This window comes from Portunus trituberculatus, chromosome 1 (assembly GCF_017591435.1).
Source record: "Portunus trituberculatus isolate SZX2019 chromosome 1, ASM1759143v1, whole genome shotgun sequence".
NCBI lineage: Eukaryota > Metazoa > Arthropoda > Malacostraca > Decapoda > Portunidae > Portunus > Portunus trituberculatus.
Window position 1 is genome coordinate 6,684,551 of NC_059255.1, and position 27,446 is coordinate 6,711,996.

The 27,446-nt window shown below is 43.5% G+C and overlaps 2 protein-coding genes across 3 annotated transcripts in view; both read right to left on the reverse strand.

Moving 5' to 3' along the window:
• Positions 1 to 436: 436 nt before the first annotated feature.
• LOC123502595 (pregnancy zone protein-like) lies at positions 437 to 27,276 on the reverse strand. The gene is made up of 20 exons (XM_045251791.1): positions 27,259 to 27,276; positions 25,947 to 26,135; positions 25,001 to 25,111; positions 24,400 to 24,687; positions 23,545 to 23,687; positions 22,926 to 23,092; positions 21,287 to 21,576; positions 19,677 to 19,787; positions 19,106 to 19,300; positions 18,420 to 18,629; positions 16,976 to 17,151; positions 16,300 to 16,419; positions 15,825 to 16,002; positions 14,704 to 14,890; positions 13,882 to 13,911; positions 11,735 to 11,964; positions 10,840 to 11,001; positions 5,961 to 6,329; positions 5,408 to 5,513; positions 437 to 5,091 (listed from the first exon to the last, which is right to left on the reverse strand). Exons 1-20 carry the CDS (start codon positions 27,274 to 27,276, stop codon positions 4,898 to 4,900), a joined length of 3,474 nt encoding a protein of 1,157 aa, XP_045107726.1. The 3' UTR covers positions 437 to 4,897.
• The window catches only part of LOC123500963 (CD109 antigen-like), a 32,897-nt gene continuing 31,414 nt past the window's right edge, over positions 25,964 to 27,446 (reverse strand). The window contains exons 9-10 of one of the 2 annotated variants that reach the window (XM_045249571.1): positions 27,259 to 27,446; positions 25,964 to 26,101 (exon numbers count right to left, since the gene is read on the reverse strand). In XM_045249571.1, coding sequence (XP_045105506.1) covers positions 27,282 to 27,446 — 165 coding nt within the window. In that variant the 3' untranslated portion in view covers positions 25,964 to 26,101; positions 27,259 to 27,281. Of the gene's footprint in view, positions 26,105 to 27,258 lie in introns of both variants that reach the window. The other variant, XM_045249541.1, reaches the window with a different exon arrangement.

Below are 27,446 nucleotides of genomic sequence, written 5' to 3' on the forward strand. Positions count from 1 at the left end.
ACTCTGATAGACTAAGATACTGTGACACTAGATGGATACTGTGTACCACCCATGATGTGATGACATGCCATTAGTATAATGACTGTGGTCTTCATACTGTTGTTGTAACTCACAATTATTACAAGTGCTGTGGTTGATATTGTTATGATCACTACTGTTATTTGTATTATTACTTTTTTATTATCATTATTATTACACATTTCTAGTATTATCTGCATAAATATTTGATTTTCATTAGTAATAGTATTAGTTTTTTACGTAGATTTACAAGCTTAGCAATAGTCATGCATACTGATGTACCACGGCCCCTTTGTGATAAGAAGTAACAATTTGCAGAGTTTGTACAATATGTTAATACTGATCTCAACAAATGCACCAAACATCACCCATCAAATACTGAACCTGCCTTAAAAGTTACAAAATAAAAGTTGCCATGAGACTTTAATACATTTTATTTTGCCTCGAGAAGCCCAGTACGTCTGACTAGTAGTAGTAGTAGTAGTAATAGTTAATAGTACATAACAAACCAACAAAAAGATGAGTCCTCCCTGGGTAACACCTCCACCAACAGCCTCGTCACATCAAGCAGCACATATACCAACAGTACACACACGCCTCCTTCACCACCCATACCACGCCACGCCACGCCACACCGTCTGCCTGCCTGGTGACCTTGGCTGGCGGTGATGGCACTGTTCCCTGCTGCACCATGACACGGGACTCGCACTGTGGCCTGGGGGTGACCAAAACACTTCCTAACTTATCAGTGACCCAAGATATGGAATTGTATGATTGTGGCCTTGTGGAGATGCTGATTGTGACCTAAAATAAGATAAAATAAGATTGTGACCTGTAGATTACACACACACACACACACACTTCTTTGCGAGTAAAATTGTGACCTTCAAGCTGTAAAATCATAACTGACCTTGTGGATGGCAATAATAGCACCATTCCTGTAAACGGTGACCTCAAATGATAAGACTGTGACTTGTGACTTTATGATAACTTTCGCAGCTACAATTAGGGCAAGAACTCAGTGATGAAGGAAAGATAAGAAGAAAAAAAAAAAAAAAAAAAAAAAGGAATTAATACATTTTTATCATTTTTTCTAGTTCTTGGCCAATCCTTCAAAACCTATCGCTATTAACCCCTTCAGTAGCATGATGTGTTTTCATATTCATTCTAGTGACTATTTGGTGATTCTATACAGCTTCAGAAACTTACGTGGGGGATTAAAATAGTGAAGACTGTGGCCATTAATCTTCTGACCTCCCTAGACTCTTCTTGATGTAAATAAAATGGTCTAATTGTACACAAAACTCGTGGTAAAAATGTGTCCCTGTACTGAAGGGGTTAAGACTCCCAACCGCACACTTACAATTTACATAAAAACTGAGTGATGAAGGAAAGAAAAGCAAAAAGAGAGAAATTAATACAGCTAAATGTTTTCTTCTAGTTCTTAGCCGATCCTTCAAAACCTGTCGCATTCAAGACTCAACACAAATCGCTCACAATTCATGCAAGACTTGAGTGAAGGGAAGATGAGCAAAGAGGAGAGAATAAAAAAAAACTTCACCTTTTCATCTTGCTCTAAACCAGTCCCTCAAAAAATGGAGGTCTGAAAAGTAACACAAACTCAACACCACACACAATTCATACAAGAACTGTGAGATGAAAGAAAAAAAAGACAAAGAGAAGAAGAATTAATATCTACCTAACTTTTTTCTTGTTTTTTTGGTCACAGTCCTTAAAAAATGTCAGTTTCCAAAGATTTAACACCAAACTCTTACGATTTATAAAAGAAAGATAAATTAAAAAGTAGAAGAAACACCAAACTTTTTGATCTTGTTCTTGGCCACAATCCCTCAAAAAATGTCATAGTTACCACAGATTCAACACCAAACTCTTACTGTTCACTAAAGAAAGATAAGACAAAGAGAGAAAGAAGAATAACCAAACTTTTCCATCTTGTTCTTGGCCACAGTACTCAAAACAGAGAGAAATAACCTAAATTTTCTCTCCTGTTCTTGGCCAGTCCCTTAAAACAAAGAATTTTAACCTAACTTCTTATCTTCTTGGCCACAGTCCCTCAAAACACAATCAAGACACCAAACTTCACCAGCCGCAGTACAAGAAAGAGTCACTCCACCAGCCAGGCAGGAATGAAGGGGGCAGGCTGGGTGGCTGGGTGGCTGGCTGCGTGGTGGGTGACAGACGAGGAGACAGAAGTTAGAGACGAGACAATGATCAAGCCAGAGGGACACAAGGGGATGGGTTAGCCACGTCAGACCCCACACAGCTTGGCACTAATCACTTCAAGGCTTGTATTCTCCACCATTAAAATCTTGCCTTTCTTTTCATCACATTTTCATTTCTATCCTGACTAATATTATTTCTTACTTTACCAATAATTTTTCTTCTCTATAATTTCCTTCAATCTCCATCTCTCATTTCCCCATCATTAAAATCTCACCTTTCTTTTCATCACACTTTCATTTCTGTCTCCTTTGCTGTTCCAATACTTCTCTTATCTTCCTCCCTCCTTTCCACTCTCTCTCTCTTTCCTGGCACTCTTCTTCACTGAGGTCTCCAAGTCTCTCCCCAAGCTGTGTTATGTGTTATGGTTAGGCTAGGTTCAGATGGGGAAAAGTTAAGTTAGGTTAGGTTCAGGAGGAAAGAATTTGGTTAGATTGGATTTAGAGAAGAAAAAGTTAGGTTAGGTTGAGGTTACATTTATCAGGGCAAAGTTAGGTTAGGTTAAGTTTAGAGAGAAAAAAGTAAGGTTAGGTAACTTAGTGTAGAGCTGGGGAGTTTATCATGAGAGAGACAGAGAGAAAGAGACAGAGTTATGTACAAATGCACCATATTTTTATTAATTTATTGTAATTTTTTTTTATAGATTTTTAAAGAATTTCTTTATGTACACTCAAACACACACACACACACACACACACACACACACACACACAGACACACACACACACACACACACGAGGTATTGTCAAGTCTATATTGCTATGTTATGAAATACTATACATAATATATATAATCTACCTCTCTCAAACACACACAGACACACACACACACACAAAAAAAAAAAAAAAAAAAACTTCAAGACGGCACGTGGTGGGATTCGAACCTACGCACGGACGTCTGCCAGATCCCACACTCACCAACCTTATCCCCTACACCACCGCCTCCCATCACACACACACGGACACACAGACAGACGGACAAAACATGGCCTATAAGTCTCTGTGTGGCAATAACTAACGACACAAATCATGGAAGGTATCAAACAGTTTGCTCGTCAAGACTGCAATACGCAACACTGTATTATTGTATGCTTAAACATCTACGTCAACGGTGGCTGGGTGGAGTATTAATGTTTACGGTACGTACGAGTATCTACGCTTTAGTTTATCTGTTTTTAAGAAGGTTTAGTTAGATTTGAGCATGAGCGATTCTATATTACATCATTATGCCTCTTATGTACAGCAGTTAGATTGGCGACTTGGCTGGTACACACACACACACACATACAGTCACTCACTCACTCACATTCAGTCTCAATCATTCACTCACACACTCACACAGTCACTCAGACACACACTTACTCATTCACTCGCACACACAGTCACTCACTCACTCACTCTCACTAAATATAATCTTTTTAAACACATCAAGAGCTGGTTTGCTATTACTTAGTTCAGTATCTCACACACACACACACACACACACACACACACACACACACACACACACACACACACACACACACATATATATTACTCTAATAAAGATGACTAGCAAAATGATAAAGAACTCACCACGCACAAGCTAGTCTACACCACACCATCACCACTCCTTCACCATACCACCTCACCACCACTGCCACTGCCACCACCACCACAAAGTTCCTCTAAACTGGCTAACTGTGGTATTACTGGACAAACACCCTTATTGACTGCCTCCTCTCACTCTTTAAGTAATCACCTGTCTAGTTGTATTGGCTTGTTTAATTAAGTAATCTTCAACATTTCATAATAAATAGATATAATTACTACTATATTTCTTCTTTTCTTCAGTATTTTTCTTCCTATTTCAATTTCAAACCTTGCTTTCAAAATAGTCTTCTTCCCATTGTCAACACACGGATTTAGTTACTTCAAATATTCTTTTTCCTTTCAAAATAGTCTTCCCATATCAACATTTCATAACAAACACCAACATAACTATTACTTCCTACATTCTTTCCTTCTGTATTTCCTTCTTACCTTGCTCTCAGACACTTCACAATCAACACACAATCATTCTACTGCCTCACCACTGAATCTGTCATCAAGTACCCTACTAAACAGCCACCTCACTGTCCCTTCCCACCACAGCACCTCAACACTAAATATCTGTGTGGCTTACTGGAACATAGCAAACTTAGTCACTCTACCTCAATATGACAAGACACCAGGTACCTTCACTGAGGAATTAACCAGCCAGTGCTAATTAACTTCACACCACCTGGGAACTTCAAATCACTTCATCTCTGCCAAAATAAAGAGCTTGAGATAACTATGGCAAGATAAGTGAAATAGTGCAACCTCAAGTACTGATATAATAGTAGTAATAGTAGTTGTAGTGTCAAGTCTTAATCTCAACTGATGGGCAGCCAGTTACAGGGCTGAGCAAGATGACATAACACACTGAAATAACATAACTACTAATATCTGAGTAGCAGCAATAGTAGTAGTAATAGTAGTAGTAGTAGTGATGGCAGCTGCAAGTGTCATTAATCTCAACCCAGACAGGCAGTTACAGGGCAGAGCAGATAAGTAATAGTAGCAGTAGTAGTCATAGTGAGCGTCGCTGTAGCATCTTCCTCTACGCCATCTGTGCCTCAACTCGCAGCCAGACAGACATGGAGGCAGAGAAGGGACAGGAGGAGCCAGAGAGACGCCACGGTGGGCCAGGGCGGGGCGGAGCTGCTGTAGTAGGAGAGAATGGGACAATTTGGGCACTGGTACGACCCACACACTTGGCAGATGTCCAGGGCCACCGATGACATTTCCAGCAGCTCCACTTCATACAGCTCTATGGAGAGAGAGAGAGAGAGAGAGAGAGAGAGAGAGAGAGAGAGAGAGAGAGAGAGAGAGAGAGAGAGAGAGAGAGAGAGAGAGAGAGAGAGAGAGAGAGAGAGAGAGAGAGAGAGAGAGAGAGATTACAAATTTGTCCATATCACAAAGACACAAAATAATTCGATTCAAATTTAAACACACACACACACAAAGAGGAGGAAGAGGAAGAGGATCTATTGCTCACAAGAGAGGAAAGAGAAAAAGATGAAATAAAAATACCAATAAAACATCCTCCGTCTCACACACACACACACACACACACACACACACACCTGGGGAGTAATATTCATACACCTTGACGGGCAGGACACGGGTGAGGTTGGCGGCGGGGAACCAGCGCTCCACCGAGAATTCCACACACGTCTTGCTTCCAGTCAGCTGTGTGGAGGAGGACAGTTAGAGTCAGTGGTGGATCGCTGGGGGCTCACACACCACCTAGTTTAACCCCTTCAGTACCAGGACGTGTTTCTCATATTCTTTTGGTTATTTGGTGATTTGATACAGCTTAAAAAAACTTAACTTTATACACCACAAACTTTTAACTACCCTATCCCACCCTATCCCATCCTTACCCTACCCTTACCTTCTCTAAACTAACACAACACCTAACCTAACCTAACCCAATACACCACAAACATGAACCTACTTTTAACTACCAAACCATACACTAATATCTCAAAGAACACAATCTCAAAACTACCAAAACACAAGCCTAACCTAACCTAACATACCACAAACAACACAAACCTTCTCTACAACAAACAAAAACACTAATAATAACAAAAAAAAAAACGCGTCTTTGCTACATAAAACACAAAACGTCACCTTTTCAAAGAAGAACGTAATTTTTCTCTCCACAAATTCGGCCCTTCTGAGATGCGGCACTTTTCCCTCCAAGACCAGCTTCCTCAGTGCCTCTGCTGACATGCCATAGCCTGAAGGAATAGTCATCTCAAGCACTGCCACCCCAGAGCTGTCCCCGGCCTCTCTAAACAGCCAGCGGACACAGGTAGCGAACGTCAGAGCAGAGCCATTGTGTCCCTGCCAGGTTGCGCGAGTCATGAGTCTGAACGCTGGTGTGGGGGGCGAGGTGAGATGGTGTGTGTCGGCCACGTGGTACTTAGAGGTGAGCTGTAACACCGCCGAGCCACGTCCCTTGCCCTGTACCCGCACGCTGCCCCACTCACCGTCGACCTAGGGGGTGCAGTGGTGGGGGAGGTTAGGTGTGGTGAGGTTAAGATTTATTTCTACACACACAGAAAAAAAAAATAAAATAAATAAATAAATAAGACAGTTTCTCCTTTAAATAAACTGGAAATCTTGCCAATCTATCACCAGAACAATAAAAACACCCTTAAAAACACGACTATCTTCAACTGGAACCTTTGGAAAGCAGTGACAGTGAGAGCAAAGCGATTCAGAATACAGGCATAAGAGCTCAGTACACAAGATTAAGAGCTCTGTACACACACACACACACACACACACACACACACACACACACACACACACACATTCAAAGCACAAGATCGCATAGTAAAAAAACTGAGGAAGGGAAGATGTCTGAGAGATGTTAAATAATATAGTTTCCGCAGAGATGTATTGAGACGTGGAACAGTTTGAGTGAGGAAGTGGTGTCACCAACGAGTGTGCAGAGCTTTAAAGAAAAAAATTGGATAAGTGTAGATATGGAGACAGGGCCACACCAGCGTAAAGCCCAGGCCCTGGAAAACTACAACTAGGTAAATACACACACACACGCACACATGTTTGTCCCGTCTCCATATAGTCATGTTAACTGTTGATTAGCAAAATAATGTCCAGTGAAGGTAAATATAAACTGTAGCCTGCGTTTGAGCCATCAGCTGGTTTGTTTACGTCTGCGCAACATGGCGGCCGTGAACTCGAAAGAGGAATCAGACTTCACAGGGTTTCAAGGAATAATGGAGAAGAGCACTTATGTGAAGAAAATTCTGGAGTTAGAAGGTAAAATTGAAAAACTGTTTGAAAAGTATGAGGGCCTGGAAACGAGTTATGACAATGTAATGAGACTGTGCCGATATGAAGAAGGAAAATGCAGCACTGAAAGAGGAAGTTAAGCTAATTAAAGTGAATTGCGAAAAATGTGGAGAATCTCTAGGAAAAGTGATGGAGAAGCAGGCTGAATGGAAAAAAGTCAGGAAGTGGAAAGAAAGGAGGTAAATTACAAAGTTGCAAGTCTGGAAAAGGAAATCAAAGAGTCAGGGAGAAAACTTTGGGCCTTGCTGAAATTATAGATCAACAGATCATAGAAGAGAAGATAGCTGAGAAAGTGGTGAAGGTTATTAAGTCAAATGAGACATTGGTGAGGGAAACTGTAGACAAAAAGAGATGTGTGGTGATATTTGGTGTGGAGGAGGATAAGACACCGAGTAAAATGGAGAGAGAGAAAACATAAAAAGGTGATAAATAATATCATTAATGTGGTGCAAGAGGAGGAAAAGACCTAGTACAAGAAATAGAGGACTTCCATAGAATTGGAAAGTTCACAAGAGAAGGTATGAGGCCAATAAGAATCAAACTTAAGTCACAAAAGGATGTAGATGAATTGGTGGAGAAGTCATGGAGGCTAGCCCAGCAGGAAACAACAAGGAAGATTTGGTTGAGAAGAGATCTCGGTGAAAAGGAAAGAGAAATGTTAAATGAGTTGAGAAAGGAGGCTTTGAAAAAAATGAAGAGAGGACAGAAGAAGAGAAGAAAGAGTTTTTCTGGAGAATCTTGGATATGAGACTGAGGAAGTGGTTCATAACCCAGAAAAGTACAGCAAGAAAGGACTAAAGAAACTTACATATGAGCGAAATGTAATGTATTCCAACATAAATGGAGTGATATCGGGATTTTAGAACTCAACGATTACTTGAGGGACAAGAACCCAGATATTGTGGGTCTTACTGAAACAAAACTGAGAGAGGAGAAGACCTGATGAAGGTTGGAGAAGGAAATATAACGTTTGGAAAAGAAATAGAGTAGGTAAGATGGGAGGAGGAGTGATGTTGCTGGTTAAAAAGATATAAAGGTGGATCAAGTGAAAAAGGTATGGGAAAGGCAGAAGTGCTAAAGATCAGAGCAGAAACTAATGAAGGAAAAAGAGGCACTACATAGTGGTGTACGTACCACCTAAGACAAATGCATGGTCAGTACAGGAATATGAAGAAATGATAAGTGATACAGGAACATGTCTGGAAGAAATGTTGGGTGGCTGTGAACGAACTATAATGATGGGAGATTTTAATTGTAAAGAGGTGTGTTGGGAGGACTGGTCAATGGAAGGATCAGAGACAACATGGGAAATACACTATTGACACTGGCAATGGAAAATGTGTTAACTCAGTGGGTCAAAGAAGATACTAGGTTTGGAGGAGAGGGAGCATCGTCAAGACTGGACTTGGTCTTTAGTACAGAGCCAATGGTCATTGAGGAGATGAGGGTGGAGTGCCCTTTAGCAAAGAGTGATCATGCAGTTTTGGAGTTCAAGGTGATAGACGAAGAGAAATCTAGAAGAAATGAAGAATATAAAGTGGGAAGATGGAATTATGCCAAGACAGATTTTGGAAACCTAAAGAAATTCTTTCAAGAGACAAATTGGATGAAATTCAAGAGTGCTAAGGAGCAAATGAAAAGTGGAAGGAATTTATAAAAATATACAAAGAAGGTGAGAAAAATTTGTACCAATAAGACAACATAGAGAAGTTGGAAAGCAGGACTGGTTTAACGATAGATGTGAAAAGGCTAGAACAAGAAAAGAGGATGCATGGAAGAGGTGGAGAAGGAAAAGACGGATTAAGCAGTGGGAAAGTTACAAAAGAGCAAGAAATGAATATGTGTTGATTAGAAGAGAAGAAAGAAAGAAACAAGAAAAGGATATAATTGATAAATGTAAAGACCAACCAAGGCTTTTTTACAGACATGTGAACAACAACATCAAAAATAGAGAAAGTATTGAAAGTTTAGAAGTAAATGGAGTATACAGTGAAGATCCCAGGGAAATGGCAGAGGCTATGAATGGATGCTTTCGGAAGGTATTCACAAAGGAGACTGCTTTTGACAAACCACTGGTAATGGAACAGAAAGGGATTATGAAGGAGTTTCAAGTAACGGTGGAGGAGATCAAGAACATGATGGGGAGTTTAGAAGTGAGAAAAGCTGTGGGACCTGATGGGGTATCAGGATGGATTTTAAGAGAATGCAGGGAGCAATTGGCAGAAAAAGTTTGTGAAGTAATTGATGCCTCATTAAGGGAAGGTGTAGTGCCCCAAGACTGGAAAAGAGCTAACATTGTCCCAATCTATAAATCAGGTAACAAGAGAGACCCATTGAACTATAGACCAGTGTCACTTACAAGTGTGGTAGCTAAGATGTGTGAGAGGGTGGTGAAGACTAGATGGACAGACTTCTTGGAGAAAATGACATACTTTGTGAGTGTCAATTTGGTTTTAGGAAAGGGCGTTCATGCACGACAAACCTGATATGTTACTATTCGAGGGTGATAGATGTAATACAGGAAAGAGATGGTTGGGCTGATGGAATATATCTGGATTTAAAAAAGGCCTTTGATAAGGTACCACACCAGAGACTGATCTGGAAACTTGAAATGGTAGGAGGAGTGCATGGCAGTTTACTAAAATGGATGGAAGACTTTTGGTAGGAAGAGAAATGAGAACAATAATTAAGGACAGACCATCAGAATGGGGATTGGTGGAGAGTGGAGTTCCACAGGGATCAGTGTTGGCACCAGTAATGTTCGCAGTCTACATAAATGACATGGTGGATGGGGTGTCCAGTTATGTGAGCCTATTTGCAGACGATGCAAAATTGTTAAGAAAAGTGAGATGTGACAAAGATTGCGAACTACTCCAGGAAGACTTGGACAGAATATGGAAATGGAGCTGTACATGGCAAATGGAGTTCAACACGACAAAATGCAAGAAAATAGAGTTTGGCAAGAGTGAAAGAAGAATCAGGAGTATGTACAAGATAGGAAATGAAGACATAAAACCAGTCATGAAGAAAAAGACCTTGGGGTGACAATTACCAATGACCTATCGCCAGAGAGACATATAAACAAAATAATTGGAGAAGTATTGAACTTATTGAGGAACATAAGAGTGGCGTTCGTATATCTAGATGAAGAAATGATGAAGAAAATAATTACTGCAATGATAAGACCGAGGCTTGAATATGCAACAATACAGTGGGCTCCGAACTTAAAGAAACACATAAGGAAACTAGAGAAAGTACAGAGGGCTGCAACGAAAATGGTGCCTGACTTAAGAGATTTGACTTATGAAGACAGACTGAAAAGAATGCAACTTCCAACCCTGGAAAACAGAAGAGAAAGGGGAGACCTGATAGCAATATACAGAGTGATGATTGGCATGGAAAAAATGGATAGGGAAGATCTGTGTATGTGGAATGGAAGAATGTCGAGAGGGCATGGGAAAAACTAAAATGGCCACTTATAGGAGAGATGTGAAAAATATAGCTTCCTCATAGAAGGGTGGAAGCATGGAATAGTTTAGACGTGGAAGTGGTCAACGCAAGGAATATTCATGATTTTAAGAAAAAGCTGGACATTAATAGATATGGAGACGGGACAACACGAGCATAGCTCTTTTCCCGTATGTTACAATTAGGTAAATACAATTAGGTAGGTAAATACACATACCTCCTGCGTCTGAAGATTAAGGAAGTTATCTGGCGTAATGAAGAAAGTCTGTGCTTGAGAGTGGTCATGTAGAGGCTCAATGGTCACACTCAGCTTAGTGTCCCGCGCGCCACCTTCATGCTGGGAGTACTCGTAAAGCGCCTCCCATGCTGCTAGAGTGTCCTGGGAGAGAGGGAGAGAAGAGAATGAGAGAGAGTGAGGCGAGTGTGTGTGTGTTAGGAATTGGGATGAAAAATAGAGAGATATAGAGAGAATGAGAGAGAGAGAGAGAGAGAGAGTAGGTGAAGGAGAGAAGTGTGGATGTGTTAGGAATGAAGGTGAAAGGCAGTGATAGAATGAGAATGAGAGAGAGTGGAGAGAGTGAAAGCATTAGGAGAGAAAGAAAGAGAGAGTGAGTAGATGGGAGAATGAAGGAAAGAGAGTGTGTGTGAGAGGGAAAGACAGTGAAAGATAGTGTGTTAGTGATAGAATGAAAGAGTGAGAGGAAGAGAGAGGGAAATAGATAGAGTAAGAGAGAAAGAGAGAGAGGAGGGAAGGATAAAGTGAGAGGATACGAGGAAGAGGAGAGAGAGAAAAAGGATGAGGGAGTGAGAGAGGGAGAGGGAAGAGGAGGAAAGGGAAGGAAGGAGAAATGGAATGAAAGAAGGAAGTGAGGGAGAGAGGAAATAACATGAAGAAAAAGAAAAAAAGAGATAAACTTCTTTCTCTCTCTCTCCTATATTTCTAAACCACCTCTCTCTCTTTCTCTCTCAACCCACTCTTTCTTTCTCTCTCTCTCTCTCTCTCTCTCTTAAATTCCTAAACCACCTCTTTCTTTCTCTCTCAACACAATCCTCTCTTTCTCTTTTAACTTTCCAAACACCCCCCCCCTTTCTCTCTCTCTCTCTCTTCTAACCTGCGTCGACATCCACCCTCCATCGTGCGACCTCTGTGACTGCAACCACCTCATAATACTGGGGGTCATAATCTCGCCCCTCATGGAATACAATCGGAGTGCGTAGGCTGTCGCTGCAACATTGCCTGCGTCATGGCGGTGGGGGCGGCGCGGCTGGAGGTGTGGTCGCTGGGATTCCACTCGGTAGGAAGGCAGAGGTACCAGATCTTCACCCCAGTACACGTATTTCACTGTTGATGGTGAGTGGTGGGTTATTGTTGTGTGTGTGTGTGTGTGTGTGTGTGTTTGGGTGCGTGTTGTTGTAGGTTTGTGGTAGGGGTGTGTGGTGGGGTGTTCTGGGGTGTGTGGGGGTTTTGGGTGTGTTGTAGTGGTGTGTGGTGGTGTCTGAGGGTGTGTTGTGGTGTTGTGTGGTGGGACTGTGGGGTGTGTGGTGTGTGGGAGTGTTTTGGGTGTGTTGTGGTGTTTTGGATGTGTTGAGGTGTATTGTGGTGTGTTTTGGGTGCTGTCTGATGTGGGGGTGTGTTTTGGGTGTGGTGGTGTGTGATGTGGTGGTGTCTTAGGTGTGTGTGGTGAGTGTGTGTCAGTTTGTGTGCATTAGTTTGTGTGTGTGCCAGTTTGAGTGTGTTTTGGTGAGTGTGTATCAGTATGGGAGTGTTATGGTGACTGAGTGTTAGTTTGTGAGTGTTGCAGTGAGTGTTAGTGGTTTAATTTGACTGATAAGCTATTTCAATATTCTAAGTTCTTATTATGCAGTGTGGTGTGGGGGTTTAAAGTGCTAAATGACTGATAAGATGGTGGGAGGTTAGATTAAGTGAAATTTGAGCATCCTTCCCAGTTCCCTTGTCTTATGCTGAAAATTTTAAGTATATTCTGACAGCTAAAGCGTTCCCAGTCCTGCCCAGTATTAGCAAAACATTAGAGAAGATTACAAGTACATTTTAACAAGTACATTATCCACAGTTTCTCTCAACCTTAGCTAAAAAGAGACACTGCAAATTTTTACGCATATTTTGACAGCTGTACCACTTTTAGTCCCTCCCAGTGTTAGTAAAATATTATAGTAAGAATCTTAAGCATATTTTGAAAGTTATACCATCATCAAGTCCTGTTCTCCTCTTAACCCCTTCAGTACCAGGACACGTTTCCATATTCATTCTGGTGACTATTTGGTGATTTGATACAGCTTCGGAAATTTATGTGGGGGATTAAAATAGTGAAGACTTTGGCCATTAATCTCCTGACCTCCATAGACCCTTCCTAATGTCAATAAAATGGTCAAATCGTACACAAATCTCAAGGTAAAAATGTGTCCCAGTACTGAAGGAGTTAAAATAGTGAAGACTGTGGCCATTAATCTTCTGACTTCCATAGATGCTTCCTAATGTCAATAAAATGGTCTAATGGTGGTAAAAATGTGTCCCAGTACTGAAACAAACATAACAGCACAAAATCCCAGCATAGTTTAAAAGCACCAATGAGTGTGTGAGTAGCAGTGGTGGTGGTGGTGGTGGTGGTGGTGGTGGTGGTGGTGGTGGTGGTGGTGCTGGTGGTGGTGACAATATACCCTTGGCTGCGTTAAGATTAAGTTAGTACAATGCTGCTGAGCGTTATGTAGCAGTGGTGATGAAGTTAGAGGCGGTGCATTGCTGAGTTAGTGGTGTTAGTGTTAGTTAAAGGTGGTAGTGGTGAGTGTGTGTGTGCGTATGTGTGTCTATATACCAAAGCAAGCTACTAAACTTAAAGGCAAACAAAAACGTGTGTGTGTGTGTGTGTGTGTGTGTGTGTGTGTGTGTGTGTGTGTGTGTGTGTGTGTGTGTGTGTGTGTGTGTGTGTGTGTGTGTGTGTGTGTGTGTGTGTGTGTGTGTGTGTACATAAACCAAAGCAAACTACAAATCCCAAACAAATAAAAATGTATGTGTTTGTGTGTAAGAATGAGAGAGAGAGAGAGAGAGAGAGAGAGAGAGAGAGAGAGAGAGAGAGAGAGAGAGAGAGAGAGAGAGAGAGAGAGAGAGAGAGAGAGAGAGAGAGAGAGAGAAAATGTGAGTGAGTGAGTGAGTGAGTGAGTGAGTGAGTGAGTGAGTGAGTGAGTGAGTGAGTGAGTGAGTGAGTGAGGCGTGCACAGAGAGGTATATATACAAGACAGTTACCCGCAGCCACGCCTTCGGGAGTTTCAGGGCCTGCGGTGAAGGATTGCAAGGGTCAATACTGCATGCTATGGACACACACACACACACATACGCACACACACACACACAGAAGTATCTCATCTTTTCTATTGTTTTTATCCTTTTTCTTTTTTTCTATCGTTCACACACACACACACACACACACACACACACACACACACACACACACACACACACACACACACACACACACACACACACACACACCAGGCACAAACACACTTAAACTTTCCTTAAACACACCAAAAATCCCCAGAAAACACATCCAAAACACACCTAAACTCAACCAAACACACTCAAAACTCAATCAAACACACAAACACACACAAAATGCACACCAGAATCCAACCACACACACACCCAAACACACTCAAAACACACCCAAACCCAACCAAACACACAAAAGCACACACCAAAACAGGACAAAACACACACCAAAACCCAACCAAACACACTCAAAACACACAAAACACACAACAAACCCAACCAAACACACACAAACACACACTAAAACCCCACAGAACGCACAACAAAACCCAATCAAACACACCAAACACACACAAACACACCAAAACCCAACCAAACACACACAAACACATCAAAACCCCACAAAACACACACAAACACACACAAAATATAATCAAGAACCCTGACAAACACCCAAAACACACACCAAACACACAGAAACACACCAAAACCCCCCAAAACTCCACAAAACACACATAAACCCATCCAAACCCTTACAAACACCCAAACACCCACAACAAACACCAAACACCTTACCTTCCTGCCTTGCATTTCGTGTCAAGAACCCAAACGCCTTATGGGCACGTTTGGACCCTGACATATGCAGCGCCAGGGCCACCAGGGACACCTCCAGGGGCCGTGACGCCTGCTCCACCACATCCAGGTTGTCCTCCACCCAGTGACGACCAAGAGAGATGGATGCTTCTACTTGTTCGTCCAGTGGCTGTGTGGAGTGGGGAGTGAGTGGGTGGTGGGTGGAGGAGGAGGAGGAGGAGGAGGAGGAGGAGGAGGAGGAGGAGGAGGAGGAGGAGGAGGAGGAGGAGGAGGAGGAGGAGGAGGAGGAGAAAGAGAAAGAGAAAGAGAAAAAGAAGGAAAAGAAGGAAAAGAAGAAGAAAAAGAAGAAGAAGGAGGAGAAGGAGAAGGAGAAGGAGAAGGAGGAGGAGGAGGAGAAGGAGAAAGAGGAGGAGGAGAAAGAGAAGGAAGAGGAGGATGTTGTTAGGAGGAATGGAGAAGTATGTGGGAGGAAGAAGTAAGTGTGAGAGAGATAGAGGAAGTGTATGGAAGGGAGAAAAAATGTATGGGAGGGAGAGTAAGTGTATGGGAGGGAGAAGAAGTGTATGGGAGAGAGAGAGTAAGTGTATGAGAGAGAGAGAAAGTGTATGGGGAGTTTTGTGGGACTTGAAAACCTTAATAGTATGTATCATTATCACCAATTGACACAAAAATATAGAAACTGCAAAACTTCTATAAATATTGTCCAAAACTAAGGCTTGTATTCTCAAATCCTTTTGCACTTCACCTTCTCTATTTCAAAAGGCTTTATTTAAGTTGACATGAATTTTTAAAGGTGTTTTTATGGTTCTAGAGGCAGAGTGACAAGATTTCTGCACTATTAACTGGAGAAACACTCTTGAAAACCCCACTAGTCATCTATGTGACCTTGGAAAACAGTTGCGGTGAGAGAACAAACATTTTTAATTGTGTTTTAATAGTTTTAGAGGCAGAGTGACAAGATTTCTACATTATTAACCAGAGAAACACTCTTGAAAACCCCGCCAGTCATCTCTATGGCTTTAGAAAATAGTCGTGGTGAGAGAATAACGTGTTTCTGAATATAAATATGTGTGTGTGCGAGTCCCAACCCCCCAGACACACACCGAGGGCAGGTCGCGTAGGGCATGGAGTCCAATCATGGTGTGTGAGGTGATGGACAGGTTGAGGGCGTGAGTGGAGGTGCCAGTGAGGGAATATAGCGCCGGCACCAGCTTCCTGTCTGCCACCTCTCCATTCGGCTCCTCCCAGGCACCGTGTGGGGCTTGTTGGGCCAGCACGAACCTTGGGATGTTAGGTTACGTTAGGTTAAGTTAGGTTAGGTTAAGTGTTTTCATTGTTTGTGAGGTTAGGTTAGATTTGATTAGGTTAGCTTAGGTTTTAAGTGTTTTCATTGGTTTGGGAGTTAAGTTAGGTTAGGTTAGGTCAAGTTAGGTTAGGTTAGGTTAAGTGTGTTTGTTGTTGAGTTAGGTTTGGTATTGATAAGTCTTGACTCTTGCATTCTTTTGAGATTGTGGAAAAAAAAAAAAAATAAATAAAATAAATAGATAAAATAAAACACACACACAGACACACACTTACTTGAGCGCCTTGTCAGTCACTTGAGGGTCGACGTAGAGCAGGTGCGGCCACGTGACAGACACTTCATTAAGAGCTCGTAACACTAAGCTGGTCACCCACACAGAGCTCCTTTTGCTGGTCCTGAGGCGAGACCAGAGAGTGAGAGTGAGAGACGAGAGACGAGAGAGAGAGAGAGAGAGAGAGAGAGAGAGAGAGAGAGAGAGAGAGAGAGAGAGAGAGAGAGAGGAAAATGAAGAGAGAGAAGAAGAATGGCTTAAAAATAGAAGGAAAGAAGAAAATAATTAAAGAAAAGGGAAAAAGAAGTAAGAAGAGAAGGAAGAAGAAAGATGAGGAAAAGGGAAGAGAGAGAAAAGAAGATTAAAAAGTACAAGAGGAAGAAAAGAAGGAAAGTGAAGATGAAAGAAGAGAATAAGGAAAAGTAAAAAGATACACACAGGACACCACCACCACCACCACTACAAACACACTCACAACCACCACCACCACCTCCACCACCAATACAAACATCATCACCACAACCAGACACTCACCACCACCACCACCACCATCATATGCATCACTACCACCACCACTACAACAACATTTTCACCACCACAACCACCACCACCAACACCACTGCTACAACAACTTTCACCACCACCACCACCACCACCACCTCACCACCACACACACACACCTAAAGTACTTGAAGCCTCCGTCTCTGTTCTGGTACACAAGGAGGGTCTGGTACAGCAGTGACAGGCTCTTGAACACCTCCTTCTCGTCGAGGGGCGGCTCCTGGGCCATCTCCCGCCAGTACTTCAGCTGCACCACCGTCAGGAGGAAGCTGAAGGCCACTGGTTCACATCCGGCCTGGTGGAAGGTGGGTTAGGTTTGGTTATGTTTGGTTCAATTTGTTTTATGTGGTTCTAGTGATGGATTGACAAGATTTCTGCATTGTTAGGCCACTGGTTCACATCCGGCCTGGTGGAAGGTGGGTTAGGTTAGGTTATCTTTGGTTCAATTTAGTTTTTGTGGTTCTAGTGATGGATTGACAAGATTTCTGCATTGTTAGGTCACTGGTTCACATCCGGCCTGGTGGAAGGTGGGTTAGGTTAGGTTATCTTTGGTTCAATTTAGTTTTTGTGGTTCTAGTGATGGATTAACAAGATTTCTGCATTGCTAGGCCACTGGTTCGCACCCCGCCTGATGGGATGTGTCAGGTTTGGTTAGGTGTGTGGTGCATGACAGGTGGAGACGTGTGTGAGTTGTAAAGGAACACCCATGACTTCCGTGGCAACCTTTGTGTTTTTATCTGAAGCAACATGTGTTAGGAAGAGCCACAGTTTTGCGGTCAACTTGTCTTGACTTCAACTTGACTTGAGATTGGCGTGCTCACCAAAACACTCCACCTTGCTCTGTAGGTTGCCAGGACTCATGATATTCCAAAATACGATTCATACAGTTTAAGTGACACTAATATCCAGATGGGAAACAAAAAAAGATATAAAATTGCTATGACGTCACAACTCAAGTTTTGGACAAGAGGGATGTTGGCCACCACACGGGTAAGGCAGTCTGCTTCCATTAATGTGAAAATGTTATGCTTTTTTCAGTGATGTGTGGACACAAACACACAACTTGTTTGTACCTCACGTCATGACTTGAGTTGTGACGTCACAGCAACACCAGTTTGGAACACCTTCACCTGGAGGCAAGATCAACTCATTTTGAAGTTAGGTTAATTAACTTGCGCATGAAAACAGTTACAGGTAAGACGGCCGCAAGTGGTGACGTAGCTATGACATCATCTCAAGAAAACGTGGCTAAGGAAGAACACTTCCTATCTTCCTGACATCCTTCACCAACCCTTGTCTTCCTCCTACCTCCCTTCACCATGCTTACATTCATCACAGCTCCCTTCATCACACCTTGTCTTTCCCATCTCTACACCAACCCATCTATTTTCACCCTTCCTCTTACCCTACACTCTCTACATTCACCATACTTCCCTTCACCACCCTTGCCTCCTCCATCTCTTCACCATTCCTTCTACATTCACCCTACTTCATTCACTGCATCTGCCACCACCATCAACCTTCCAATACCATTTCTCCCACCACCATCCTTTCCAATCTTACCGAGGGCAGTCCGAGGAGAGCTTTTGGCGTGGCAGGGGCTGAGGAGAGCATGACAGCCCCCACAGTGTCCCCGAAGACTGACACATGAGCCTCGTCTGACCCCGGCACAAGGCCCTCTGAGGTGTTGACATCCAGGAAGGTGAAGAAATATGCACGGTTGTTTAGATCGAGGAGAACTGACGTGTGGTGCTCCTGGACGGCTCCCTGGGGCTGTGGGGGGGGGGGAGAAGTGTTAGAAATGTGATACTGACTCCTCCTCCTCTTCTTCCTTACCTGCACCTCTTACTCCTCTTCCTCTTCCTCCTCTTTACACACAAAATACCATACAGACACCTTCTCCTCCACTTACTCCTTCCTCTCCTCCTCCTCCTTCTCTTCTCTTCCTTACTGCCACCTTCTCTCATTCCTCCTCCTCCTTCTATTCTCGTATTTACTTAACAAATACAACCTCCTCCTCCTCCTCCTACTCCTCTTCCTTATGTTACCTCTTCCTCCTCCTCTCTTCCTTACTCACAAAACACCACCTTTCCTCTCCTTCTCCTTTTCTTCCCTTCCTTACCTCTTCCTCCTCCTCATCTCTTCCTCCTCCTCCTCCTTTTCCTTCTATTCTCTTATTTACTTACCAAACACAACCTTCTCCTACTCCTCCTCCTCTTCTTCCTCCTCCTCCTCCTCCTCTTCCTTACCTCCACCAGTATCTTCACCTTCTTCTGTATCTTCCTATCCAGCAGGGAGGCTTGTACCAACACAGTCACCTCTCCAAGCTTGACAGGGGCGATAGGGAGGTACAGAGTGTGTGCCTCCCCTGCCTCCACCCAGACCCTGTGCTCATGTTCCCCGCTCACCATGTGACTCTCCCTGCCCTCTCTGCTGGGGTGAGGCTGTGGGAGAGAGAGAGAGTGTGAGTGTGTGAGTGTGTGTGTGTGTGTGAAGCTGTGGGAGAGAAAGTGAGTGAGTGAGTGAGTGAGTGAGTGAGTGAGTGAGTGAGTGAGTGAGGTTGGGTTAAATTAGTGTTTTGGGGAGAGAGAGAGAGAGAGAGAGAGAGAGAGAGAGAGAGAGAGAGAGAGAGAGAGAGAGAGAGAGAGAGAGAGAGAGAGAGAGAGAGAGAGAGAGAGAGAGAGAGAGAGAGAGAGAGAGAGAGAGACTGCAGTAGTAATGGTAGTGGGGTTAAGATCAAACACAGACACACACAAACACACACACACACACACACACACACACACACACACACACACACACACACACACACACACACACCTGCAGGAAAGCCTTGACGTCCACAAACTTGTAGTCAGCGCTGTTTGCCAGGACCACCACAGCACTCACTCTCTCCGTGCCGTGGTTCACCGCCGTCACCCGGACACCAATCTGTGTGGCCACAAGTTGTTAGGATCCACTCACTCAAAACACACCCTTAAACAAATATAGACCTAAAAAACACAAGTATGTATTGATAAACCCTTCAAAAACATATAGTACTGTGGAGATTCAATACTGGTTGGTTCAAAATGGCTGGGTGTTGGAGTGTGGGTGTTGGAGGCTGGTGTTGGAGTGTGGGTGTTGGAGTATCAAAGGTTTGACTACTGATGCCAATAAATCAGGTAACTGGTGTTGACCTTTGCAAAACCTTACGCTCATAACAATTTCTACGTAGATTTTTCATAGTTTTGATTTATATTTAGTGCAAGTGAACGCTGGTGATGGATAACATAGCAGAGGAGGGGAGATGGATGGGGAGGAGGAGGGGAGGAGAGTGGTGAGGAGAAGGGAGGATATTTGTCAGAGGATGAGTCACCAGCCATGTTTAGTGGTATTTTAAGTGTGTTTGGTGGTGCTAGGTGTGTTTGGTGGTGTTTCAAGTGTGTTTAAGTGCGTTTGGTGGCAACTCATCTCCTGGTGTGATTCCTGTGAACTCACCATTGGAAAGCTGAGCACCACTAACAATGCCACTCTCCCTATATTCCTTATTTTCACCACTAGTAACTTAACAAGCCTCTTTGGTGCCATTGTAAGCTTCTAAATGAAAAAGTGCAAACAGAACGCAGGGCAGTGTTGTTCCCACCCCCGTGACATGGCAGTGTGACTCAGGATATGCACCAGTATCCAGTACACCATAATACTGTTATTTCTGCTTCAGTGTTACCAGTATTACCGGCATAAGAACGTTTGACTACCAGATATTTTTTTTGAGAACCAAGCTAAGATTTCTGCATCTGAGTATTGAAAAATTTGACTTCAAAGATGTTCGAATATTGAGTCTTCACTATAGAAACATTGATAAACCCTTAAAAAACACACACAAGGACCCCAAAACACACTGCAACACACACCAAAACACACAAACACCACAAAACACACTCCAACACACCCCAAAACACACAAAACACACAAACACCACAAAACACACTCCAACACACACAACATCCCAACACACAACACAAACACACACCCAAAACACACACAACACACAAACACAAACACACAAACACACACAAAACACACTAAAACACACACACACACAAACACACACACAACACACACACAACACCACAAACACACAAAACACAACACACACTCAAACACACAAACACACACAAAACACACACTCAACACACACACACACACAACACACAACATACAAACACCCCAAAACACACATCACACACACCCAAACACACACAAACACTGCAAAGAACTCCACACACACTTAACACACAAACACTGCAAAACACTTAAACACACACACACACTGCAAACACACACACACACACTGCAAACACACACACACGCAAAACACTCCAACACACCCCAAAACACACACAAACACCCCAAAACACCACAAAACACACCCCAAACACAAGACATACCTGCTCCCACAACCCCACTCTTGAAGGCGCCTCCACAGCCATCCAAAAACCTACAGAACCTTTCCACTCCACAGGCTGCGGCAGGATGGTCATGCCTTGCTGTGGGTGGAGACTGAAGGCGGAGAGAGCCAGGTGGACCGAGCCATAGGGAATTGGGACGGAGAAAGTGGATGTCCCTGTTTCCTCCACCACTACCTCTCGCCACACCCAGGGCTCAGCGTAGTGGCGGGACAGGCGACTACTGCGGTGTTGGCGATACTGGGCTAGATCTTCCTCTTCTTTGTGGGGACCTGGGGGGGGTGTAAGGGTATTGGTAGGTGTGTGAGGTATTTGGATGTGTTTTGTGGTGATTTAAGTGTGTTTAGGTGTGTTTTGTGGTGGTTTAAGTGTGTTTGGGTGTGTTTTGTGTTTTTGTTGGTGGTGGTGTAAGTGTGTTAAAGTGTGGTGTGTTTTTGTGTGTGGTGTTTTAAGTGTGTTGGGTGTGGTGTGTTTAAGTGTGTTTGGTGTGTTTTGTGTGTTTTGGTGTGTTTAAGTGTGTTTGTGTGTGTTTAAGTGTGTTTGTGTGTTTGTGTGTGTGGTGTGTTTAAGTGTGTGTTAAGTGTGTGAGTGTGTGGTGTGTTTGGGTGTGTTTTGTGTGGTTTAAGTGTGTTTGGGTGTGTTTTGTGGTGGTTTAAGTGTGTTTGGGTGTGTTTTGTGGTGGTTTAAGTGTGTTTAAGTGTGTTTGGGTGTGTTTTGTGGTGGTTTAAGTGTGTTTAGGTGTGTTTTGTGGTGGTTTAAGTGTGTTTGGGTGTGTTTTGTGGTGGTTTAAGTGTGTTTGAGTGTGTTTTGTGGTGGTTTAAGTGTGTTTGGGTGTGTTTTGTGGTGGTTTAAGTGTGTTTGAGTGTGTTTTTGGTGGTTTAAGTGTGTTTGGGTGTGTTTTGTGGTGGTTTAAGTGTGTTTGGGTGTGTTTTTGGTGGTTTAAATATATTTGGGTGTGTTTTGTGGTGGTTCAAGTGTGTTCAGTGGTTTGTAAGTGTGTTTAAGTGTGTTTGGCAGGTATAAGAGCTAGGGTGGGAGTGGGTGTGTGAGGTGTTTGGTGGTGTTTTGGAGTGTTTGGGGGTATTTAAGTGTGTTTAGGTGTATTTTGTGGTGGTTTAAGTGTGTTCAGTGGTTTGTCAGTGTGTTTAAGTGGGTGTAAGAGGTGTGGTGGGTGGGTGGGTGAGTGGAAGTGGGTAAATGTGGGTTACGGATATATGTGTGAGTTTATGTGGGTGTGTTTGAGTGTGTTTGGTGGGTGCAAGAGGGTGTGGGTGTGTGTGGGAAGATGTGGATGGGTGTTCGGTGGGTGTGTGAGGTGTTTAGTGGTGTTTTAAGTGTGTTTGGTGTGTGTTTGGTGGTGTTTCAAGTGTGTTTAAGTGCTTTTAAGTGTGTTTGGTGGTGTTATAAGTGTGTTTGGTGGTGTTATGTGAGTTTGGTGTTTTAAGTGTGTTTAAGTGTGTTTGGTGGCAGTGTAAGTGTGTTTCAGTGTACAAGAAGGCTTTAAAGTGGGTGTGATGTTAAATGGATGTGTCTTATAGCAATATATGTCAATTTAAACACATTACAAGAACAGGAAGTGGATAAAAACACAAAAACACAGCAAAACACAGCATTAGCTCACATCCTTTCTCATCGACTCTATCCATACAGTCTGCCTTGCCGTCACAGCGCTCCACAGCAGTGTAGCACCCCCCCAGCAGGCACTGTCCCCTGTGAGCCCCCCCAGCACTGCACACATTCCCTAGGGTCGGCACAGGGCCATCCGACAGCACCAGGAGGTCTGCGTATCTGTGAGAGGAGGAACGAATGAGTGTGTCTGTGTGTGAGAAAAAATATACACACGTATACAAAACACACACACACACACACACACACACACACACACACACACACACACACACACACACAAGTTTATAAATTGATTAACGGAATGGATCAAGTGGATAATGAGAAACTGATCCTGAGAGAAGAATATGTCAGTCGAACCACAAGATCGCATAGTAAGAAGCTGAGGAAGGGAAGATGTCTGAGAGATGTTAAAAAGTATAGATTCCCGCAAAGATGTGTTGAGACGTGGAACAGTTTGAGTGAGGAAGTGGTGTCAGCAAAGAGTGTGCAGAGCTTGAAAGAAAAATTGGATAAGTGTAGATATGGAGACGGGACCACACCAGCGTAAAGCCCAGGCCATGGAAAACTACAACTAGGTAAATACACACACGCGCACACACACACAAACTCACGTAAAAGTCGCATTAGGGTCAATCCCCGGTGAAGTCCTCGGCAGATGCAGTATATTTTCCGGCAGTCCATCCTGCGATACCCACCTCTGCTCCAAGGGGTCCTGCACCACCCGCCCTACATCCCGCGCCATCTGGTACAGCACCTGGAGGGACGGGTGGTACAGTGAAAGGTGGGTACAGTGATGATGATGGGGTGTAACAAAAATCATGGTTATTATTCATTTTATTTATTTTCTATTGTGATGGGAAGATATTAGGGTGGAGGTGATGGGAGGGTACAGTGGTGATGGGAAGGGTACAGTAATGGTGGAAGGTACACACACACACACACACACACACACACACACACACACACACACACACACACACACACACACACACACACACACACACACACTTATTTCTGTCTTTCTGCCTTTCCTACACCCAAAACCAGTATTCTTTTCCCTACACCCTAAACACACCTAGAATTTTCTCTCCTACACTTCCAAATACACTAAAACTACACCCTACACTCTCACACACACACATTCATTCTTTCCCTACACCTCAAAACACACTCCAACACACCACTATTCTTTCCCATACACCCTAAAAACACCTAAAATTCTCTCCCTACACCTTAAAAACACCAATAATTTCCCCTGCTACATTCCCTAACACCGTAAAACTACACCCTACACCCTCACACACACACACACACTTATTTTTTTCTTTCTTCTATGAAAAACACAAAAAACAGTATTCTTTCTCCTACACGCTAAAAATCTCTAGAATTCTCTCTCTACACTTCCAAACACCATAAAACTACACCCTACACCCTCACACACCCCCAAGACACCCACACACTCTTACCTGTGCATGCGTCAAGTCATTCCCAGCCTGCATACTGTAAGACTCCCAGTGTGTGCCAGCTAGAGACACCCTACTGCCGGGGAGACCCATCACTGTCACTTTCAACTTATGCTGGTCTCTTGGGTCTTGCCTCAGGTCAACATGGAGCCCCTTGCGAGTCAGGGCGTCCACTGGGAAGGTCAGGGCGTCGGCTACCAGGCTCTCGTCGCGGCCTATGGTGTACACGACGACTGTGGCCACACCAGCGACTTCAGGGGTCAGTGGCAGAGGGAAGGTCTTCAGGGATGCCTGTCGGAGGAGAGATATGTGAGGAAAAATGTTACTGTGGTTTGATATCTGAAGGAGAGAGAGAGAGAGAGAGAGAGAGAGAGGAAAACAGTCATGATGAGAGAATGAAAGATTTTTAAGGGTGTTGTTATGGTTCCAGTGACAGATTAACAAGATTTCCACACCATTAACAGGACAAATACATGAAAACCCAGTTAGTCATCTCTGTAGCCTTCAAAAACTGAGAGGAAAATGTTTAAGACTACCACCACTGTTACCACCACCACCACCACCACTACCAGCACCACCAGCACCACCACCACCAGCACCTCACCTCCATGGTTTGCTGGCCAGCCTCTATGATCATCCCCTTGCTGAGAAGAATGTAGCGGAAGCGATCGAGGTAATAGTTGCTGCGGACGTGTAGAATGACGTACTCTCCGACCTGGTGAGGGAAAAAATAGGTGAGGTGACGTGAGGTAAGGTAAGGTTAAGTTAAGTTAGGTTAGGTTAGGTTAGGTTGGGTTAAATGAGGTTGAGAAAGACTGAAAGGAAAAAATGAAAAGAATATAGCATTAGATTAGGTTGGGTTGGGTTAGGTTAGGTTAGGTTGGGTTAGGGATGATTTGAATGAAGTGAGATTGTGAAAGAAAGAAGGGATAAAAAATGAAGAGGATAAAAGGGTTAGGATAAGCTACATTAGGTTAGGTTAGGTTAGGTTAGAATGAGAGAAACAGACGGAAAATGAAAAGGATAAAAGGTTAGGTTAGGTTAGATTGGGTTTGGTGAGATGTTAAGAGAGAGAGAGAGAGAGAGAGAGAGAGAGAGAGAGAGAGAGAGAGAGAGAGAGAGAGAGAGAGAGAGAGAGAGAGAGAGAGAGAGAGAGAGAGAGAGAGAGAGAGAGAGAGAGAGATACACATATAAAGAATGAACACACACACACACACACACACACACACACACACACACAGTAGTAGTAGTAGTAGTAGTAGTAGTAGTAGTAGTAGTAGTAGTAGTAGTAGTAGAAGAAGAAGAAGAAGAAGAAGAAGAAGAAGAAGAAGAAGAAGAAGAAGAAGAAGAAGAAGAAGAAGAAGAAGAAGAAGAAGAAGAAGAAGAAGAACAACAACAACAACAACAACAACAACAACAACAACAACAAAAAGATGAAGAAAAAGAAATAGAAGAAATAGTAGAAACACACACACACACACACACACACACACACACACACACACACACACACACACACACACACACACACACACACACACACACAGTACCTTCGGGGATCTGGTACTGGTGGTGACCTGTAGGTGGCGTCCACGTGGTGAATGGTGGGCCACAGTGACTAGAGAAGCCCTGGTCCTCCCGCCCGCTGCATCCTTCAACTCTGCGTCTAGGAACAGCGACTCCACCTTTGCTGCTGCCTCGTGGTCTGCTGTGGAGGGGCAGAGGGTAATGTTAGACTGCTGTGGAGGGGAGAGGGGCGTTACTGCTGTGGAGGGGATGAGGGGGTGTTAGAATGCTGTGTGGGGAGGATGAGGGGTGTTTTTGGGGTGTTTTAGTGGGTGTTGCGGTGTTTTACGGGGTGTTGTGGTGTTTTGGGGTGTTTTAAGTGGTGTTGTGGTGTTTTAGGGGGGTGTTGTGGTGTTTTGGTGGTGTTTTAGGGGGTGTTGTGGTGTTTTAGTGAGTGTTGTGGTGTTTTGGTTTTTTGTAAGTGGTGTTGCGGTGTTTTGAGGGTGTTTTAGTGGGTGTTATGGTGTTTTGGTGGTGTTTAAAGGGGTGTTGTGGTGTTTTGGGATGTTTTAAGGGGTGTTGTGGTGTTTTGGGGTGTTTTAGTGGGTGCTGGGTGTTATGGGGTGATTTAATGGGTGTTGTGGTGTTTTGGGGGTGTTTTAAGTGGTGTTGCGGTGTTTTGAGGGTATTTTAGTGGGTGCTGCGGTGTTATGGAGTGTTTTAAGTGGATTTGTGGTGTCCTGGGGTGTTTTAGTGGATGTTGTGGTGCTTATGGGTGTGTTTGCTATGGAGGGGGGAGAGGAGTGTTAGAATGCTGTGGGTGGGAGAAAGGGGTGTTTTGGAGGTGCTGTGGTGTTTAGTGGGCTTGACAAACAGATAAACACACGGGAGAATTATTAATAGCAAGACAAACACAAACAGGATGATGATAAACAAATACATGAAAAACAAAGGAAATACACAAATAAATAATAACGCCACTCACAAACAGACAGACGGACAGACAGACAGACAAACAAACATAATAATAAACACAATAATAATATCTCTACATCATAAACACACACACACACACACACACAAACAGAGACAGACAGGACAGACAGACAGACAGATAGACAAACAGAAAGACAGACACACAGACAGAAAAACAGAGAAACAGACAAGGAAAGACAGACAAACAGATACAAACAGACAGAAAAACAGAGAAACAAACAGAGACAGACACAAACAGAAAAGGAAAGACAGACAGAGAGACAGACACACAAACAGAGACAGATACACATACAAACAGACAGAAAAACAGGAACACACAGACAGAGAGACAAACAAAAAGACACACACACAGACACACACCCAGTTCCACGTGTACATCAATCTCAGCTTCCCACAAGTGCGTATTTAGCGTGCGTCATCTTAACAGTGCGCGGCAGAAGTCGGTGTCGCTCCCCGGTCACCAAACGCACTTCAGGGGAGACCAGCAGGCGGTGACGATGAAGGCGCCACTCCGGTACACGCGACCCGTCATACTGTGTGGCCGTCAG